We start from the raw sequence: 21,113 nt of genomic DNA on the forward strand, positions 1-21,113 counted from the left end.
GATTAACCTTCAGGGTGGATACAACTCGCTAGCAGCCTCGCACCGAGGACCTATCCACGTCATCATTTACCCATAATGCTTTGTGTGTAAATAAAAAGGCTCAGTGTGTGTTAAAATATAATTTAAAAAATTTAGCTAGTAGTTTTACAGTCTTTATTTTACAGTTAAAATCAAATAAAGAAAAAAAAATCTAATAAAGTCTAATGTTACAACTAATCGTGGAACCCTTTAAGGTAATGATTACATCCGATCAAAAAATAACTGTGTACCTTTATCATCTTATTTTCCACTCTTAAATTTGACTCAAACAATTGATCTGAAGAGATTTCTGCAGAGATAAAAAAAATATTTTCACTCAAAATAAATGTTAGTTTCAGTGGTTTAAAGGTAACGATCAGACAGGATGCTTTTTTTGCAGACTGGTGAATTGAGTCATTCCTTAGAAAATGTTTTGAGGTTTGTACAGTTTTATTTAAAAAAAGAAAAGAGCTTGTATCTTTCCACCTTCCCTGTCAGGTCTCATAAACTTGGGGTCCCAGAAAGAGTCAGATGAAAGTCACACAGGCCTCTGTGGACCTCTGCACACTTGAAACAGAATTTGTAATCCTGTGTCACGGCTGTTTTTGCCTTTGACTCATGACTGTGAGCTGGTGGCTACACGCAGCTCTGGGCCATGGCTCAGCTTCAGCACCGCCTCCYGTTTCATCTTTTTCACTCCTGCAGAGATCCACCAAGCTCAGGGAGCGCTCTACTTCTGCAGCACCAGGAGTCGCATCGTTATTCAGAGCGCTCCGACTAACGCTAATTATGTACTCCACTTTCTGTAGGTGCGCTTTGTTCTGGGGCTGTTTTATGGAAATAAGGATCAATACTATTGATTTCTCGAGCACCTCTGTCAAGTTTTTGTTTTTAAACTCCGTCTGAAATGGTTTTCCCTTTTTGAAGAAACTATTTTATCTTTTATGTTTTGTTTTTAATTTTTTGCTGTTTTTGTATTTTTATTTCTATCGTGATTTATTTTTTAGTTTTACTTAATATTTTATAAAAAAAGAGAGAGAAACAGAATAATTTTAACAAGTATGTATGACAGAATATTTGGGCCAGACTGAGATTTGTTTTGAACTATGAAAAAGAAGTCATAATATTATGAGAAAAATTCATACTCAAATAAAGTCACCAAAATATAGTCTTTGAAAAGACACAGTCATTTGCACAATCATTTCAATACCCTGCTATTGATGATAATTTGATGCTGATGTGATTGTTAGAACCTTTATTTAACCAGGAAAAGACTCCTTCAGATCAAAGATCACTTACAAGAGTGTCCTCTGTTAAAAGTATTTCTTGCTCAACATTCCTCATTTGAACACAGAAGTAAGACTGTTTTTATATGTAGAAGTTCTCATAATATTACAACATTTTTGTGGTAATATCATGACCTTATTCTCAAGGACTTTATTCTCGCATTATTACAACTTTATTCTTCCATTATTACAACTTTATTCACACATTATTACAACTTTGTTCTTCTATTATTGCAACTTTATTCTTCTATTATTACAACTTTATTCACACATTATTACAACTTTATTCTCATATTATTATGACTATATTCTTGCATTATGACTTTATTCTTGTATCATTAATTTTATTCTTTCTAAATTATTAATTCATTCATTACGGCTTTATTCTTGTATTATAACAACATTGTTCTCGTATTATAACAGCTTTATTCTCGTATTATAACATCTTTATTCTCACATTATAACAGCTTTATACTCTTATTATAACAGCATTATTCTCGTATTATAACAGCATTATTCTCGTATTATAACAGCTTTATTCTCGTATTATAACAGCTTTATTCTCGTATTATAACAGCTTTATTCTCGTATTATAACAGCTTTATTCTCACATTATAACAGCTTTACTCTTGTATTACAACTTTTTTCACGTAATATCACGACTTTATTCTAGTAATTTAAAAACATTTCAATTTTTGTAGTCTGGCCCTAATACGCTGTTGTAATTTTAAACCCAGAACCACAAAGTATTTGTAGTGGTCATACACAGATGTCTTAGTTTTTAGTATTAAGATCTCTTTAGTTATGTTTGGTTCTTCTGGCTGGTACAGATTCCTTCTTTTCCTGGTAATTATTACCTCAAATACAACTCCAAACATCATTTTCTAAACACTTATTACTTGTGTTTTGTTTATTTTTTTGTTTGTTTGTTTTCCTAAGACCAAATGCAGCTTAGTTTCTAATGCACTGTTTGTGCTTTTTTTTCTTCCCAGTTTAAGGTTTGTCCCAAAAGTCAGTGTGTTTCCACTCCGGGCCATCGCACCGATCTGTTTCAGAGGGATCCAGGAAGCGTTCTCATCACAGACTTCTTCGGTAGCGTTCGAAAGGTTGAGCTCACCACGGAGGCCATAAACCTAACCGACCCCATTAGGGAGCGAGAGGAGAGGTAAGCTGAAGCTGAAGCTTTCACTCAAATGGACGAGTTTATTCCTTATAATGCACCACACCACTTTTATTTATAAAGAACTTGAAAAAGCACAAGGACACCCAAAGTGCTGTACAATAAAACAGACACTGCTGTAATACAAAGTCTGCATTGACAGCTGCTTTCTTTTTGTTTTATTCATTTGATTCTTGCATTTTATACTCTTTACTACATTTCTTTCAAAACAACTGTATGATAAGACATCGAAATATATAAATACGTAAAAGTAGAAAAATTTGTGAATAAAAGTTCTACGAGCAAACTTTTAGTGCTTTTAGAAGTGGGACACCCTGGATTAAAAAATCTTCATTAAGGTCAGCCTTGCTGCGCTTTAATTGAAGTGCCGCGGGCCAAATTCGTTTTATGTTTAGCTCCCATCTAATGAGACTTTGATTTCAGTTTAGAAAGTGTATTGATTTCTCCACTAATGATGTGTTGAGTGGCCTGTTTCTGGGAGGGTAAAGCACTCAGTGGATTTGTCTATAGCTGCCATGTGAATAATTTAGGCTCTGATTTTATTATTTTTTTCCCAAGCTGACCAATGACATGATGTAATTAAACACGTTCGATTGTATTTGCAGCATTTTATAATCAGTAAAAACACTTAAAGCTTTGGTACAGAGCAGGATGAAGCTGAATTAGGATACTTTTTAGTTTGACTTTAAGCTGTAACTCAGTCCTCTTAAGTCCATCTGATTGGCTCTGGCGCCCCCTTCTGGTGGGATTCCTGCATGTAGGTTCATTTTAATAATCTTACTGCTGTGAGAACAGGACTGAGCCACTGGATGGCTGTCGAGAGCTGTCACAGCTACAGACCTAATCTTATACTCAGGAAATAATCCTACACAAGGAAAACATTGTATGACTGTGGATATATAGCAGCTTATGATAGTTAAATTCTGAATAGAGTTTAGTTCACTAGGCTTTAATGTATATTTGTTAAACTTCTAGTGAAAATTAAAGCTTTAAGTTGGTAAAAAAAAATACATGATTAATTATGGCATTAATATGATGATTAATAGATGACAGGTTACTCTAAATCAGTTAGATTAAGTTCAGTTTAACAGCACCAGCACTTTGTGGCTTGTAAGGGACAGATTAACTCAGATAATCGTGGATTCAGGGCTGAGTTGATCTGTTTCCACCATTTCCAGGAAAAGAGTTTCCTGTAGCCGACACTGTGGCCTCCGTCCCCATCTTCTGGCTTCCCTCGTACGCTGGTTTATGGTGATGGTTCAGCCATTGTTGTTTTGTTATGGGCTCACTTGTGTGCTTGAAAGTGAGAGTGCATCACACACAAAAATACATCCTCATCGCGCAGTAATCACAAAATGACAAAAATGTCATCGGTGGCAGTTTTTCTGATGATTGGTGACACACAATACCATTTTTCACATTTACTGAATTATGTTTCAGGAACAGTGTCAAGGTCAGGGGTGTCCTGATACCAGTTTTTCACAAAGCAAGTACACGGACTTCAGTTTGGGTACTTACAGATACCAAGTACTTACTGAGTTAGAATTTAAACATTAAACAGTGACTTTAATAACATGTTTCTTTTATTAGAACAAGGTGGCTCCTAAGCCCCTCTGACCAGATCAAATCAAATATACAGCTTGATATACTGTTGAAACATTTTAAAATAAATAAAAATAACTATTTTCTTTCAACTTGTGTAACATAAACATGGAACTGACAGACTTTTCTCTTGAAATGTAAACTCTTAAAACGTTAAATGAAGTATCGATTCTGGGTATCGGGACACTTTGTACAAGTATGTGTACCAATACACCAATAGTCAACGATGAAAGTACAATGAAAACCTCATTATATGCATTTTCCGGTAACTTGTGTCTTGAAATAAAGAAAAGGTAAACTGCTAGAAAAAGCAAAGTATAAATGTTATATAAGACTAGACAATGAGTAAAATAATATTTAAAAAAAACGTAAAATGGTAATAAACCTTTTGCAGGTAGCAGCAAATTAACCCCTTAACCCTTGAGTCAAATGACGTCTTAGGCCTTAGTTTTAAAGGAGGAGTTTTATGCAAATTTGACTTTTTTGGGCTTCATATCATGTTATAATGTCATTCCCTCATCAAACATACCCAGAGTGTTGTTTTGACTCATTCATGCATGTTTGAGAAATCCTTGGACCTCCTGTAGCCATGTGGAGCTGCCTGCTACAAAGCTCCACCTATTCACACAAAGCTCCACCTATTTACACAAAGCTCCTCCCTGGAGCTCAGTCTGCAGCCGAGCTCCCACCCCACAGAGCCCTCCTCCTCTGAAGCATTGTTGTGAAATYGTGCTGAAGTGGGAGTGTCAAACGGTAGGAGGTTCTTAAAGAGACATAGACCAATTACTAGGCTATGATTTAAAAATAAAATTTATTTGTGATATATACAGCTATTTCATAACAACTGAATGCAACATAGTTACTTGATTGTGGTATATAATTGAACTATGTGCCTGGAAAATACACAATAGAGACGTTAAGAGTTATTTTGACCCAAGAGTAGCAGCAGGGTTAAACAAGAAGACTGGATACAACCGTTCAATGAGAGGAGCAAAAATACAAGTAACAAAAAAAAAAACAAAGTCCAATGAATGGTGCAAAAATATACTATATACTATAAAGCAGTGGTTCCCAAACTTTTTATCTTATGACCCACAAAATATCCATGGCAAAAACTTGTGACCCCAAAAATTACTGGTCTGAGTACACAAACTTTGTTAACAACCCTAAAAACACAGGCTTTTTGACAATCTAAACAGCTTATACACAAATATAAATACTTATTTATTCATTTTTTTGTGTTTTGTAATAGTTATAGGGAAAATATTACATTAGCAATTATTTTATTACCMTTTAAATTGATTTCTGGAGATTATCCAAGGTGCTTCATGACCCATAATTGGGTCCCAAGCCCAACTTTGGGAACCAAAGTGCAGTGGTTCCCAAACTTTTCAGCTTTTGACCCACAAAATAACAGTAGCAGAGACCTGTGCCCCCAACTATTTTTGGATGATAAACATTTATATCAGGTCAACAAAACGTGGGCATAACAATATTTTTATACTACATTTATCCATTTTAAATACACTAACCAACTAAGACAAAAATGTAACTAATTCCGAAAACCTTTTCAGGACCCCACCTTGATGTTGACCCCAACTTTGGGAAACACTGTTATAAAGTACTCACATTGATTAGTGCAATCGTGCATATGTACACTTTCACTTTTATTATTTCATTAATCTGGGTTTAACTGACCTAGTAGGAGGCATTAAAGAATAAAATGTGACTGGCTACTAATCAGAGGCAGTTCCACTCATTAGATGTTCTGGCCTCGGGCTTGTTAGCCATCGCACACAACTTCCCCTATTACTTTGTTATTGATTAGGACCAACACATTAGGCCTGCCATGTCACGGAAGTGCACTAGAATTGATTTGGAGTCAGCAGCTGCACCAGTTCAGTCATAGAGGGAGGGGGAGAGAGAGACGTTTGATCTCCACCTCTGATGCAAGAATCCAGCAATCCCCTGATTCATTTGGAGCAAAGTTTCCTGACGCACACCCAGGGACCCGCAGCCTCTCTCTGCATCCAAGGGTTTAAACTTTTACAAATATGTGTGTTTTTTAAAGACTTTAGAGAGCTTGGCAATGATTTCAGTTACTTCGTGTCAGACTGGTTCTGTTGGCTCATTCAGGGTTTATTATAAACAGAGGAAGGATTTTTTAAGGGTGCTAATGGATAAACATAAAAAAACCCAAGATTATTTAAATTAAACCCATGATTTATTTAATAACCAAAGGATTATTGACTTGCTGGTAATTTAATTTCTTTCTTCGACTATTACAGAATCTATAAATGAAGTGTTCTGAACATTAGAGCGGATGTTTTAAAAGATGTATAAAATGCTTAATGTAATCACAGTCRGGCCATAGAAAGGCAGATTAGCCACAAGCAGAAATGCTTGAGAAAATAATTGAGACTAAACCTTTTTTTAATTCTTTTTCCTTCATTGTATGTTCTTGATGAATGACGGGGGATTGGGGGTAATTTTATTTAATTTTTTTTAAGTTCACTCTCCTCCAATTATTGTTTTTGTTTTTAAATACATTTAGTTTTTTATTCTGCACACTGAGCCTCAGAACCAACTGATGGATTTTTTTTTTTTATGTTCTGCTGTGGACATCTTGTAATGCCAAAATTTCAACAATGAAATTACTATTCTGTTTTTGAAAAAGTCAGGCCTGATTTAATAGGATTTCTTCGTTTCTGATCATCACATAATTTTCCATTCTGTTTAAATCACAGGAGCTGAAAAGTCCAAAGAAATAAACAAGCAAAACACAAAATGCAAATTAGCAATTTCATTCAGATTTTGTTTTTCTTATAATATGAACCAGGGCAAAGTTGAGCAAATATTTGTTTTGTTTGTCTGTTCTTGGCAGATTATTTTGAAATATATATTTAATATTGTTAGAAAATAACCTCGTAACACAGTTGAACTCTTCTTGGACAGCTTTTTCTCTCCATGTCAACTCACTCTGCTTGATTTTAATGTTCCTTCAAAAAGATTTGAGTTCAGACTTTTTCCATCCAGTTAGACAAAACGTTATTTAACAAACTATCCTAACAGAAAWACAAATAATCTTTTTAATATTACATTTTATGTAGCATTTGGAACATACATAAGCAAATAGATAAAGAAAAAAAGATCAAATTTAGAAATAAATCTTTCGTATTTATTTCTTATGCCTTRCTCTCTGCAACTTTTTGATTTATTATTTCGTAGAGATACATTTCAGTCATTAAAGAACCCCTCACTAAAAATCCAATTACTTAACTTTAAAATAAGAAAATAATACAGAAAAAGATAATTAAAGTCAGTTCTCTGTTACTCGTTCCACACAAGAATCAAATATTATTGAACAAGTCTGGGTTTTCTTGAACTGAAAGTTGGACGGCTGTCAAGAGAAGAATGAGACAGAAAGAGAAACCATAAAAATATTTTACCTTTGTGGCCGGATAAAATGTTAATGTGGGCCAGATTTGGCCCGTGAGCCTTTAGTTTGTCACATCCTCAGATCATTTAACCATATAAAATATTACTCTGTCTAGAGTTTCTTATCACATTGTGTTACTGCCTTCAACTTTAGGGATTTTTATTGTTTTGTAATGGATTTAGCTCATTTATACCTGGAGTTATCATKCTCAGCTTCTTTCACTTCAGCCTCCACTCTGCTGCTCTGTTGTTAAAGGCTGYGAACCATTCTTATTTTTAGATTCACCTGTAACATATTATCACAATCAGAAGTTTGTTTTCAACTGAAACAGTAAAAAGAAGAAGGCGATTTTTTTTTTACACTGAATATAAATATTGAGTGAGGGCGGTCGCCAGGTTGTAATTTTCCTCGTCACATCCAGATAATCCCACAAAGTAATCACTAAGCGATTTCAGATCGGGGGTCTTTGAGATTTCTCTGACCGCTTCCACGGTTGAAGAAAAGCCTTTGGTAAGATCTGAAAGTGGGCTGACGAGCGCTGCCAGTGTCCCCACAGAGAGAAGATCACATAAATCTCATGAAACGAGCCGTTATTAAATATAGTGCCGCTCCAGTCTGCCTTTGTCAGCTCATTCAGCCAAGTAGACAAGCGGAGGAGGATATTTAGAGAAGATGGGGCACATGTGTGTGAGTGCACACGCCAGACTCTTACTTTGTAGCCTGAGTGCATTTCCACATTTTCTCCTCAGCTGGATCTTTCATTAACTGAATGGCACTTGATGGAGAGGATGTTTAAACGAACATGGGCTTAACGCTGTTATGACACTCACTTCAAGCCRTAGAAGGTTGTTGACCGTAACACATTCTCCCGTTGGTTATGTAGTTCCCAGAATAATTATCGAATTAAAGCTGAATTTATACTCCATTACATTATAACGTTGACCTAATGTCATTTGTGACCTGCAGCGTTGGCTGGGGTCTACAAAAACTGCTTAGGCTTTTAGTTCAGCAGATGTTCAAAGAGAATTTGTTGAAYGTGGCAGCTGGAGACGGCGCTGATATCRTAGCTGGAGGTGGGGCGTCTGGGGKTGGCACCGTCCATTAAGATCAGTTAAGTGGATTGGAAAAAAATCATCTCCAGAATAAAGTGGAAAGTAGTTTGCATTTAGCGCTCATCTCTTGTGCTGAGTTAAAAAGGGGGAGGGATAAAACGTCTGCGAGGCGTCGGTGCTTTCAGTGATACRTTTCTAAACGGCAGAAAGAGCTCGGAGCTCATAGAGAGCTCAGCGGGAGATTGTCTGTCTGCTTGCCAACTCGTCCTGATTTCTCTGCCTGTCAGAGAAGCATCTGCTCTGCCGCGCGTTTGCGTTGAGATGAGAACATCCCGGCAAATAGAAAAGAGTAAAAGAAGAGCTCAAGAGAGCAGAACCCCTGAACGAAGAGTGTTGTGCAGTTTGAGTGAGTAAAAATAAACAAAAAAAAAAAAAAGAAAACTGGTTGCTTCACTCAGTAAGTGGTCGACAGAGATTCAGGGAGGCTCACAGGAGCTTTTGGCTCAATTTGTCAGAAGCTGGCTGGCTTGAACTTTCTAAGGAAGACAGCCACTCACTCGTACTTCAACTCGACTGTGACATTTAGCTGAGACGACCGTATGCGACTCTGTTTTAGAGCGGGATGTTCAAGAAGAAGCCTGGTCGTCACAGTGTTTGGCCATATGAAGCCATCAGTGGAAAATGCTCGTTTCACCTTTGATTTTTAAGCGAGAGGTGCKTTAGAGAAGATTGGTGACTAAATCAAAAAGGTTTGGAGGTGAGTTTTCAAAGATCCAGGCTTTTGCTTTAAAAATAAAAGACTGTAATCTGGACTTGAAGGGAAGAGATGATTTAGCAGAAAGACACCCACACACAGTGAACTGCAGTTCCCAGGATGAGGGGGGAAATGCAGCCATGAAATATTGCCTCCAGTAGCTGAGCAAACTTAACCGCCGAGGTGATTTCTTTATAAAGGAGGCAGTACAGCGTGGCTTTGTTATGGTTAACAAATCCCATGAAGGAAAAACAACAGTCTCAGTCTGTTCCTCAAATCCTTTCTGACTTTTCAATTGCTTTCATCCTTAAGCCTATTTGTTCCTACTCACCATGGAAATCTTTTCCAGAGAGAAAACAGGTCACACATGTTAGTTTTGTTTTTTTTTCTTCCTTTTTTGTGCTCAGCAAACAACTATAAGGAGTGTTTATTAAAGTGTCTTTTATTAGTATGTGGATTTGTTGCTTCAGGTATTTCTGCGGCAGGTTGATTATTTATAAATTACTTTTATTTAAGGCTGCACCTAACGATTATTTTGATAGTCGACTAATCTGTCAATTATTTTTTTGATTAATCGATTAGTCACTGCTTTTTCTATCACCTCCTGTTCCAGCTCCACGCATCTCCTCTCACCTGAATGTCACTGTTATCCAGTCCAGTAATTAAAATAATGACCCATAAAACTTAAGCTTAATAACTTAATCCCATGGGTTTCTAACATTAATACGTGTGATCATAAGAAAATTGTAATTAAATACAAATTAACGGCAAGTAATCTTTTAAACAAACTACTAATGTACAAGTAAATATCAACCTCTGCCCAGCATGAGGGGTTGGTAACCTGCCCTGCTGCAAGTCCAAAATAAATTAAAACTGCAAGCAGTGATAAAGAGCTCTGGCGCACCAGGGCGATACCGGACCGTGCGTATSTCCAGCTGACACTATAGCTGGCCCATCTGTCGGGTTTCGTTAAGCACAGCCCAAAACAACAGTACGAAACAGCCAATTATGCAATAACTGGAAAAAGTCCAAGTTTGTCACGCTGCCACGGCCACTTTATGGCTGCCAACACTTATGAATGTTGTCTGTGTTTCTCAAAATGTCTGAACTTAACAAGGCAACTTTAAATGGAGAACACTAAAATGCTTTTTTACACTGCCACTAGGTGGTGCAGTAGTGAATTTACACCAATAACATATGACCATGTTTAGGACTGAATGCCTGTTTTTCTCCTTCACAAAGTTTGGACCCTTAACGCTGTGTTTGATGTCAAAATGGGCCGATTAAAAAACAGTTTGAACAACTGTTGATAATTTTGATATACCATCGTGCCAAAAAGCTTTGGTCCAAAGATGAAATAACTTTTGGCGTGATGGTGAAAGTTGATGTTTCATTTAAAATGGTCGACTTCTTGTTGGTTTTCCAATATGGTGCCAGGAGATTTTTATTTTTGTATGATCTGAACCAGTGCACCTATGCAATAAATTTTGTACACGTATGTTAAAGTAGGGGCTGTAATCAACATGGTGCTACYGAGTCAATTTGTCATGCCCACATCAGATTTTTTTTTGCTTCTCCATATTGTCACCAGTATTAAATATTTGTTCCATAATGCCAAACCTTCTGGTGTTGGGTGAGACATGAAATTTGCCAAAATATATTTTTTTAAGTGGCAGACTTCCTGTAGGTTTTAGAATATGATGCAGGAGACTTTTTTTGTCAGTACTGGACTGATGYACCWATGTACCAAATTTCTAATGTGTATATTTAAGCTCAGCCCACTATAACATGGTGCGTAAAAGTCAAAAATAAATCTATCCTGTTTGAAATCTTGCTGGATCTGGCAGTTCAAAAGTTCAAATAAGAATTTTACACAAAAAAAGTGATTTAAAATGATGGCACTTAATGATTAGGTAACATTAACATAACTGAAAGCTTTGCTCCCAAGGAACAAAACTTATAGATAGTTGGCTACAGCAGGAAGTGGTCAGTCACTGAAATTAAAATCGATGAGGAATCAACCTGACGAACAACATAACTTTCTGAAACTCACACCTAGAGAGGATAAACACAGCTGCAGTGTGTTAGCGGTTCAGGTGATCAGGTGTTTTTGATTCAGCCTTTAAACGTGACAAAAGAAAATATATTTTGCAAAGCAAAGCTTGCAATTTCTTTGTTCAATTTCATATTTATCTGTCGTTGCACCGACGAACTTGCCTGCAGTATTGATTATTTCTTTGACATGTAGAGGAGAAACAGCGTCGGGTTAACTTTAATCTCTATAGACAAACTTTGTTCTTCCATAAATCACAACGAGAAAAGACTTTGCTTCAAAGTATTTTGGGGGTTTACTTTCCACTCAGAGTTTTCATTTGAAAATATCTACAGTTTTTTTTATGTACAGATTTAGTTCAATAGATAATTTAAATAATTAGTACTCAGCCTGCTTTACTTTGTAAACACACTCATTCAACTTCAGTCCAAAAATATCATAAAATATTAAACCTTTTGCTCACTGCTGATCTACAGTATATTACCAAACATTTCACACCATTGTTTCAATATTTAATTTAATGCAGGAGTTACATCTCATAAACATAAAACTCCTGCCAAGGCTGGAAAATTACCAATTAATTATTGTAAACTTTTTAGTTTTTTGATTTTAATTTTTTCACGTCCAAACTGTAACGACTTTATTTTTTAAAGATATCCAGAAATAAATATGACATTCTGGGATTTAGGCATTGATTTAAGAGATTATTTAATACAGTTTTTTCTGTTTCTTCTTATTTTTTAACATCCAAAATGCACAGAAACTGATGTCAGTTAAAGTGTTTGTGTGACTTATGTTTCCTCCAGGAAAAATAACTAGTAAGATTTGGAAATGCTAAATATTGTAATGGAACTTGAAGTAAAATATATTTGCTTTTATACAGGATACTCCTTTTAGCTTTCATGCTATGTTTGAACATTTGTATTAAACTCTTTTTTTCCTTAACTGCACATTTTTGTAATTACATTTTAACCAGGTAATATTGGAGGTGAAATGTGAATATTCATAATGAGCAAAAGTAAAAATTCTTCTTGCATCAGGACAGTTTTAATTATGCACTGCCATTTCTTCGCCACTCATCGCCCACCCTAATCACCAGATTTGGCTCCATTTTTCTTCAAAGTCAAATTCAAGTCGAAGAGTGGGAGCAGTTTACAGCAGAAAAGAATAATTAAGCTATTATTATTCCATTTAACTTTGTTCTCTGGATAAAAGGAAGCACTTTTACTGGAAGGTACATGTGTCTACAATTTGTATTAAGTTGAAAAATGTCAATTTTTGACTAATTACAAGACCGCCTTTATGTGAATTTTGCATTGATTTTAATCCAGGAATTTTATCAGCAGCTGTTCCAACGGCGTATCCTCGTGTTTTTATTCTAATAACATCAGGAAATGAGACACAAGTTAAAATTTGTTGTTAAGCTTCATTAATAAACAATGGGCCTCATGCAAGAACCGTTCGTACGCACAGATTTGTTCTTAAGTGTGCGTACGAGTGATTTAGGAGAATTTGTGGCATTCACCAATGTTTTCGTATTCTAAGATTTTTTTCAGATACGAACAAAATTCACGAGTGGTCCAGACCTGTCGTATATTTTACGAGCAGTCAGTCTGCTGTTATCCAGACGGGTTTTCTTCACTAATAACTTTATATTTCGTTAGTTTGAAGATATTTTGAGTTGAAAATAAATCACACTCCATAATTATGTTGACAATAGGCTATTCTGCTTGAATTAGAGTTATAATTTTAAATGTACAAATTTAGACTAACAATATAAATTGTCCGTCCGGCCGTTTTCTGCCGCTTATCCATGATTGGGTCGTGGGGGCAGCAGGAGACCCCGCTCTACCCAGCGACACCTTCCAGCTCGTCCTGGGGGACTCTGAGATGTTCCCAGGCCAGAGKGGATACATAATCCCTCTAGCGAGTCCTGGATTTTCTCCAAAGTGTCAGACTTATTTTGAAAACATTTTAAAATGCTTATCTCAGAACCGCAACTGAGACCACCTGCGACCGCACGCTCGGGGTGGGGGGTGCGCAGCGCTGCCGCTTCTGAATAAATGAAAATGACTTAGCACAGTTATTTATACTTTTAGCAGCTCTTTTTATCCCACAGCTGACCTGCTAAAAATGACAGATTTTCTTTTCTGGATCTCTGACAGACGGACTTCAATCTCTGAACTCGTAAAGTTTTTATTTTTTCAGTTTTCGCTGTCATTTTTCATGAATGAACACTTTCTGATATCTGAGGCAGGAAACATAGCCTTATATGGTGTTTTTGGGGTGGTAATTATGCTAATCTCCTCTCGCGTGCACGAGCAGCTGGATACGAACAGGTGGAAATTACGCAGCTCATTTACACASTTTTCCTGAAGATAGAAGAGTTTGTTGAATCTGACGTGACATGTTCGTACGAACCCTTTGTACGAACAAAAGTAAGAGAAATTTAGGATAAGAATACGAACATGTTCTKRCATGAGGCCCATTAACTGAATCATATATAAAAACAAACCCAGTTGGAGTGTTTGCTTTGAAACTGTTGTRTTGATGTTTGTTATAAAAAAAATCTATTGCTGAGTACACTAAACAGTTCAGTGGACTGAGGAGTTTGGAGCTCCTCCAACAAGTCTGAATAAGATTTAGAAAGAAACCAAAACAATGTGAGCAGGTTGGTAAAAAGATTTAATGTGGTGTAACACAAAACAAAGTGTTTCTGTTTTCTTCTGGCTTCCAGAGTTGGCTAATGATGTGATAGATTTGTTCTTAGTGCACACAAATTATGAAGAATTTAGCATTGACTTGTGTTGAGCGGGAGGGAAAATGTAATTTGTTTTGCCTCAGCTCTCACAGCAGCAGAAACGCAGACTCTGTTCCTTCTCCCCTCAGCTCTTCTCCATTAGTAAATGTAGCGGTCTTTCTTGAGTAAACRCTAACAAAGTGCTGCTCCGTGTGTTTTCCTCTTGTAGTTCTGTGAACRGAGACGAGCAGAAAGAGATGTCGTATGTGGACCAGCTGCCGGTGTCTGAGATCATCCATCAGGTGAGCAGAAACTCCCGGCTCTGTTGCCTCAAACCCAAATCCTAGTTTCCATCTCTGCCGTCTTTCACACCTTCCCTGGCGTTCAGACAGGGGTCCATGTTTCTGCACGCTGAAGTGTATCCACGCTGCTCTCTAATTTGGACTCGGAGCCGAGAAGTTGGGCACAACATCCACCAACAGCTGTCTTTGTGCCGTTTCCATGGTGACGGTTCTAAGTGTGAAATGTGACTGCCTCCCGGTCGTCGTGCGGAGGGGCCACCGTGAAATCCCACAGAATGGGGTGGGCAGGATTGTGGAGGAGAATTGTGTATTCACCTCATTCCCAAATGGATTGTGGCTTTCAGTCAGGTCGACCTTCACAAATGAACACCTCTTCCTCCTCGATCCATCTTTGGAACGTGCACGCTGCATTCAAAGCAGCTCTTCCATGGTCTCGTATCACCCTTGTAAGATTTTTCCATTATGAGGCCATTAAAAATACAATTTCTGTTCTCCCACTTCAGAAATGTAAAAAAGCAGCATTAACCTTTACCAGAGGCGAGTCGGCGACTGACATTGTTAGTGCTGAGGTTTGGTGCTCAGCTCTCCAGGACTAAAATACAGAGCGAACACCTTTTTATCGAGTATTCTCTTTGTTTAAGTGGTAGTTTTATGTTACTGAGTTACACTTGTTCACATGTGGGAGGAATAACAAACYTTTAAGTTGCTGAAGGTTAAAAATGAGGTCGTAAACTAAGGCTGTAGTCACACCAGCTCTGTTTAGTCCACTTTAATCAAACTCTAGTTCGTTTACGTGGAAAGTCCAGTTTGATTGCATGTGTGAACACCAAGCAGACCGGAGACCGCTCCAAAAACAGGAAGTGGACTATAACACAGGTCTGAGTAATAATAACAGTAATAAAGTTACTAATTTCTTGTAAATACTTAGCTGGATGTCTGTATAAGGTGGACATCACTGCTGTGAAGTTGGACGAGCTCCTTCTCAGCTGCCWTATGTGAAAAACAACACTCTCCGCGGTTCTGCCTCGTCTTCCTCTCATTCTGAGCTCACTGTTGAAGACTGTTTGTTCGGCACATTTGCTAAAAACCAAAAAATTAATCGTACATCCACTAAAATCTGACGTTACTCCATGTTTGTTTACATTTTGTGAGGAAGGAAGGTTGTTCACAGGGTTTAGTTCGTTTAACAAAGTGCAGTGTGAATGTGAATCAGACCAACTGAAAATGTAAACAAATTTTGCAATTTTGGTCCCCAATCAGAGTGTAGTGAACTAAATTAAATTCTTTGTCTTATTTAGTACGCATTACCAATAAGCAGTGCACAACATGCAAAAATCCCCATTAAATGCTGACCAACAATTAGCATAGATGCTAACTCATTATAGAAATCGTATAATAGAAAAGATAACAGTTAATATTGTGTTTATCAAGTATTTCAAAGTCACTACTTAAGTTGTGTAGTCAGATCAGAATCTGAATAATTATTTGAGCCGTGRGGGAAATTACAGTTATTACAGCTGCAACTGTTTACCGGTAAGTAAAAAAATTAGAGAACTAGAAGGACGGACGGACGGGACCAAAAACATTAACTCCTCCCTTGGCGGAGGTAATAAAAGATAGGCACACTAGAATAAAATAAAAAATAAACAGAATAGTTAGGTGAAAAGGCCCTATAAAGATGTTATAAGATGATATAAAAACAGATGTTTGGGATATTAAACATGTTAAACAACTATAACAAAATGCAGACATTAATTGACGAGCAGTATAAAAATGTTTAATTGCACATATTTTTTTCCATAATTTTTTTATTTTAATGACAGCTGTTAACATTTTTCCATCAGTAAGTTAATGTTTTTGAYGACGCAGTGCCTCGGAGGGATTATCATCTAAAATTTAAAAACAGGCTGACTGTTTAATATGCTGTAATGACATTTTTGCTGACCAAAACATAGCAGTTAGGCAGTTGTTTGTCCTCACTTTAAATGCATAAACACATAGCAGMTAATCTCTGCGGCTGAGTTAACGCCAAGTGTCAAATCTGTTTTTTTTTTAAGCCAGAGTACCGTCGTTTGGCTTGGAGAAATTAAGCTGACCACAAGCCCCAGCTCTGTCAGAAGCTTACCATCATGATGGGAAAACAGGAGGGGTCTCCACACCCAGCGGCAGTCTGGGATATTAGTTCACMCTGGCCTGAGAGGCATTTGCTAGCKTCAGACCCGCTSCCTGCTGCTCATGGAGGAGTGTGTTTGTTTGCTCCTTGTGCATTAAAAATTACAGTCACACAACTGAAAACTTGCAAACACACCTCATTAAGTCTYCTCCATCTGCTGCTTGGATTCATATCGTGGCTTCTTTTTGTCTCCTTTTATTTTCAGATTTAAACATTTTATCTTTGTGTTATTAAAAAAAATGTGGCAGAGCTCACAAACACTCCACAACCCAGTGACCCTCCGACAGAGAGTTTGATTATTGGCTAACTCTCCCGCTGGGTTGAAGATGGGGGTCCTGACAGGCTGTCATTTCTCTCCCCTCTCATCTGCACTGCAGCAGAGTGACCAGAGTCCGCCGAGCCCACTGGCAGCCCTCCTGCTTCTGATTAGAAGTCAAATAGAGCTCAGCCTCTTTGTTTACACGAGGCTGCCGCTGCAGCCGCAGATATTCTCACCTGAACATGAGCCTCATATGATGAGCAGATTCTGCTGTTTTTAATTAAAGAAAAAAGATGTTGTGAAATATTCATAACTTGTTTATCTTCCGAGATAAGGACTTTTCTTTGCTAGCAGATCAGGCGATTGCATGCAAACACAAAAAACAGAAATCAGATTGACTGACAGGAGAAATATAAGACTTGTGTGCAAACTTCTCRTCTGTGGCTACTTGATTAATCCATTATCACTGAAGGTGTTGCCTCCATCTCTGTCCAGCTTTATCGCAGGCTGTTGCCAGCATCTAATCACATTATGTTCAGAGCTGGAAATAACTCAAGCTCTCCCGTTCTCTTCCCCCCCTTTTCCTCTTGTGTATTGTACTTTTTTTTTTTTTTTTCATTTTTGCATTGCTGAGAGCTCTGCTCTCTGGCGTCAAATTGTTATTTGTTCTTTTGCCAGCTTGACGCCACCCCATATGGCTCTGGAGAATTGAAAATGGAAACAGTGAAAATTAATGCTTTGCCTCCCTCCCGTCCCTCGTAAATTCCTCCCGTCTTCAATCAGACCGTTGCAGTGACACTTTTCAAAACATGGATGTTGCGATTATTTAGATCACAGACCTGTCTGTTTGTTTAATCAAACATCCGCTTGAGTTCTCTGTAATGCTCACAAATCCATATTAATATCTACAGGAAAAAAGGCAAAACATGTTGCATGAAAGAATAAGACACCCCCTTCTTTGACTGTCAGCACTTGCTGTGGGCGTAAATAACAAGGTAATACAGCAAAATGTCCCGGCGGTGCACAGCAGAGCTCCTTCCTTTATTTCAATCCACACAACATAATGTGCTGCAGCTTTGYCCTTGAAGCGAAAGTGTTTGGCAAGATGTTCCAGTCTTCCCTCAACGACTATTAGCATTGTGTTAATTAGCTTCAATCAGTCAGATGAAGAACTGTTAATTGATTCTATTGGTGAATTAAATACACAACACGGTGCATACATAGTGGAAGCAGACTGCCTGGATGTAGGTCCCTGTCTTCTCTTGTGAAAGGCTTTGTTGCTGAAGGTCAGAGGCACYTTTTAAGACACACTTTCATCTCTGTTTGAATCAGTTTTAACCTTTACTTCACTTGTAATTAGTATTTTTTTTGTTTGTTTCCAAAGAGTAAAATGATAAAAACCTTGATTATTTCTATTCAGTGCAGAAGTTCAGACGTGCTTTAAAAGTTTAGTCGGTTAAATTATTCTAATTAAAAACTCACATTTTTCAACTTTTATTATGATTATTAAGCTTTATTTTTTTTGCCTATAAAATAATGTTCCATGTTTCTTAAAAAGACTAACCTTTGCTGCAGAGGGGAAAATTATGTTTTTTACTCGCCTTAGAAACCGTTAAATTAGGAAGTGTTTGTTTTTCCTTTGTGCATGCAGAACCCTGAAGGAACCTCAGACTGGCAGAACTGAGCAGCACAGTGAGTCTGCTGCAGCYGTGTCCAATCCTGGTCCTCCAGGGCCGCTATCCTGCATGCTTTATTTGTTTCTCTTCTCCAACACACTGGATTCAGTGACTGAATCACCTCTTCAAGTTCTACTAAAACCTGTTAATCACTCATTTATTCAAATCAGGTGTGTTGGAGCAGAGATCCTCTAAAACCTGCAGAACGGTGGCCCTCGAGGACCAGTATTAGACACCACTGGTCTAGAGCCACATATTATCTGGTGTCAAATAAAAAGAAAAGTGTATTTATTGAAAAATAATTTCGAAGTTCTCACACACTTTCTTCTTTTTTCAGTTTTTCTGTTTCCTCTTTCTTTGCTCCTAACATACCCCCCCCACTGCTGCCTGTGCTGATGTGGCAACCTGTCACACTCGATCCATCTCCTCTTGCTCTCCTTTATCCTTCGGGCTGCCTCATATATAAAAACACACGTATATAAATATGTCTACAGTCACAGGAAGCTCTGTTTACTGTTGTCAGAGAGGTCAGTGGCACCTGATGGCCACATGCCCGCAGACATCCCTCATGACCATCACCGGTCAGGCTCTTCCTCATCCTCCAGTTATATAACCCTCCTGTTTTTGTCTTTCTGCTGGCCACTCTCTCACCTTGACTACAGGTGAAACTGCCTCCAACTCACACGCTGGTATGTGTGAATCCTGCAGTGAAATGACAGCAGGGCTTAAAAAAAGGTTGTTGTTTTTTTGCTATATTTATGCTGTTTGAAAGTGTGCAATAGTTGACCTATTTAGAAGTTTTTAGTCAAGCTGTCCCTCGTTTAAAAGTTTAATCTAAAGTACAATTAAATGTGCCGTCAGAGGCTATAACTAAATATAACACAGTCAAGCTAAGTTAGAACTAAAAGATTCAGGTTTTGTTCATGCTTGCTAAAATAAACGACTCTGCTTGCCTGTCAGTTTGGATGTAGTTTGATCAGCTGTGAGGCTTTCGTTTTTGGACTGAACACTCACTCTGATGTCAGACAAACGAGACAGAATTTGCTCCTTCGTCTATGTTTCCTGTAGTTTCTGTCAATCTCCTACAAAAGCACCATTTATTTAGATGCTAAAAGTGTCTCTTTATAGTTTGAGCTTCATTATTTCTGCCGTTTGTCAAAGTCAGTCTGTGGAAGCGATTAATTCTTGGTTTCTGTCAGAGACATTCTGTTGAGGATAAAGGGCTGACAAAAAATGTTTCTACYTTTTGTTACGCTCTTAAAATTGATTTTTCTCTTTTTTTTTTTTACCCACTCCAATGTCTACAATGGCGAAGCAAAAGCTGTTTCTTTTTAAAATGAGAAATTAAAGCTTGAAGTGTATTTTTATAAGAAAAATAATACCTTGTTTTAGTTCTGGGTAAAAGCACGTTTGACAGCTTGTATTTGCAAAAACATTCAAGCTCAACTAAGTTAGATGGAAAACTTCTGAACAATATTAAAGCCAAAAAACAAAACAAAACAGTTTATTACCTTGCCTAATGGTGGGTAAATTTCTCTGTTGCCAAAGTCATTATGAAGCAGACAGACGTGGACCCACTGCCTATTTATTTCTCATGTTCAGCATCTCTTCCATGATCTGCTGCGGAGCTGCAGGGAATGCAGCGCTGATTGCTTTTAATCAAACGAGTGATCGATCCAGCGTGCAGATGCTCTCATTTACACTCCTTTAATGCCTGTTGAGGAAAACTGTGAAGTTGTCTTTTTGGTTTGTAGCATCCAATTGAGCAGTTATAATAAAGAAATGCTGCTTTTTAGAAACCAAATTTTAAAAAGAGTGTTCAGGCTTTAGATGTCTATAAAAATTGGAAGCAGTTGTGGACACAGCTAACCAAAATGTTAACTTTGCTAACTTTTAAAACGCTACAGAAATTACTATAACAATAAGACGCTACACCAGCTCTCCAACTGGTGGCAGCGGGTGACTTCCATCTGCCCCCATTTTCAGGACCATAGAAGTTGATTTTAGAAAAAGATTTTAAGTCGATTGTAAATTTAAAATGTGTGATTCAGTGCAACTTAATAAACAAATTTAAAAGGTAAAACTTAATAATACTTGTTCTTTTGCATACTGCAGCGTTTTACCTACTATTAATGGGCAACGGCCCCCTTGATCACAGTGCTAAAAGCATCAGAAGCTCCAGAAAACAGCTTCAATCATCAGTGATATACAAACTATCAGCTGACACCTAGGCCTGTCATGATAACAAATTTTGCTGGACGATTAATTGTCTCACAAATTATTGCGATAAGCGATAATATTGCCTGGTGACCATTTTACAACTAATAAGTATAAAAGCGTAATATGTAAGTGTAATAAATCAATAAACTTTAATTTTTAAAGAATGTKTAAYAAAGTGGACTCTCAGTCTCTCTAACAAAAAGTGCACTTGAATTAAAAAAAACAAAGAACAACAAAATGTAAATTAAACACCACGCACAACTAACAGTAAATAAACAATATTAAAGAGCAGCATCTCTTTAGAGATGAAGCAAACTACACAGCCTGGTGAGGACCCACTGTTTCTTATGGGGACATAA

The 21,113-nt window shown here is 37.4% G+C and overlaps 1 protein-coding gene across 1 annotated transcript in view; it reads left to right on the forward strand.

Moving 5' to 3' along the window:
* pigk (phosphatidylinositol glycan anchor biosynthesis, class K) overlaps positions 1-21,113 on the forward strand; it is a 38,945-nt gene that overhangs the window by 8,787 nt on the left and 9,045 nt on the right. The window contains exons 9-10 of the mRNA XM_014013025.1: positions 2,297-2,469; positions 14,354-14,426. Coding sequence (XP_013868479.1) covers positions 2,297-2,469; positions 14,354-14,426 — 246 coding nt within the window. The remainder of the gene's footprint in view (positions 1-2,296; positions 2,470-14,353; positions 14,427-21,113) is intronic.

Source organism: Austrofundulus limnaeus, unplaced genomic scaffold (assembly GCF_001266775.1).
Source record: "Austrofundulus limnaeus strain Quisiro unplaced genomic scaffold, Austrofundulus_limnaeus-1.0 Scaffold97, whole genome shotgun sequence".
NCBI lineage: Eukaryota > Metazoa > Chordata > Actinopteri > Cyprinodontiformes > Rivulidae > Austrofundulus > Austrofundulus limnaeus.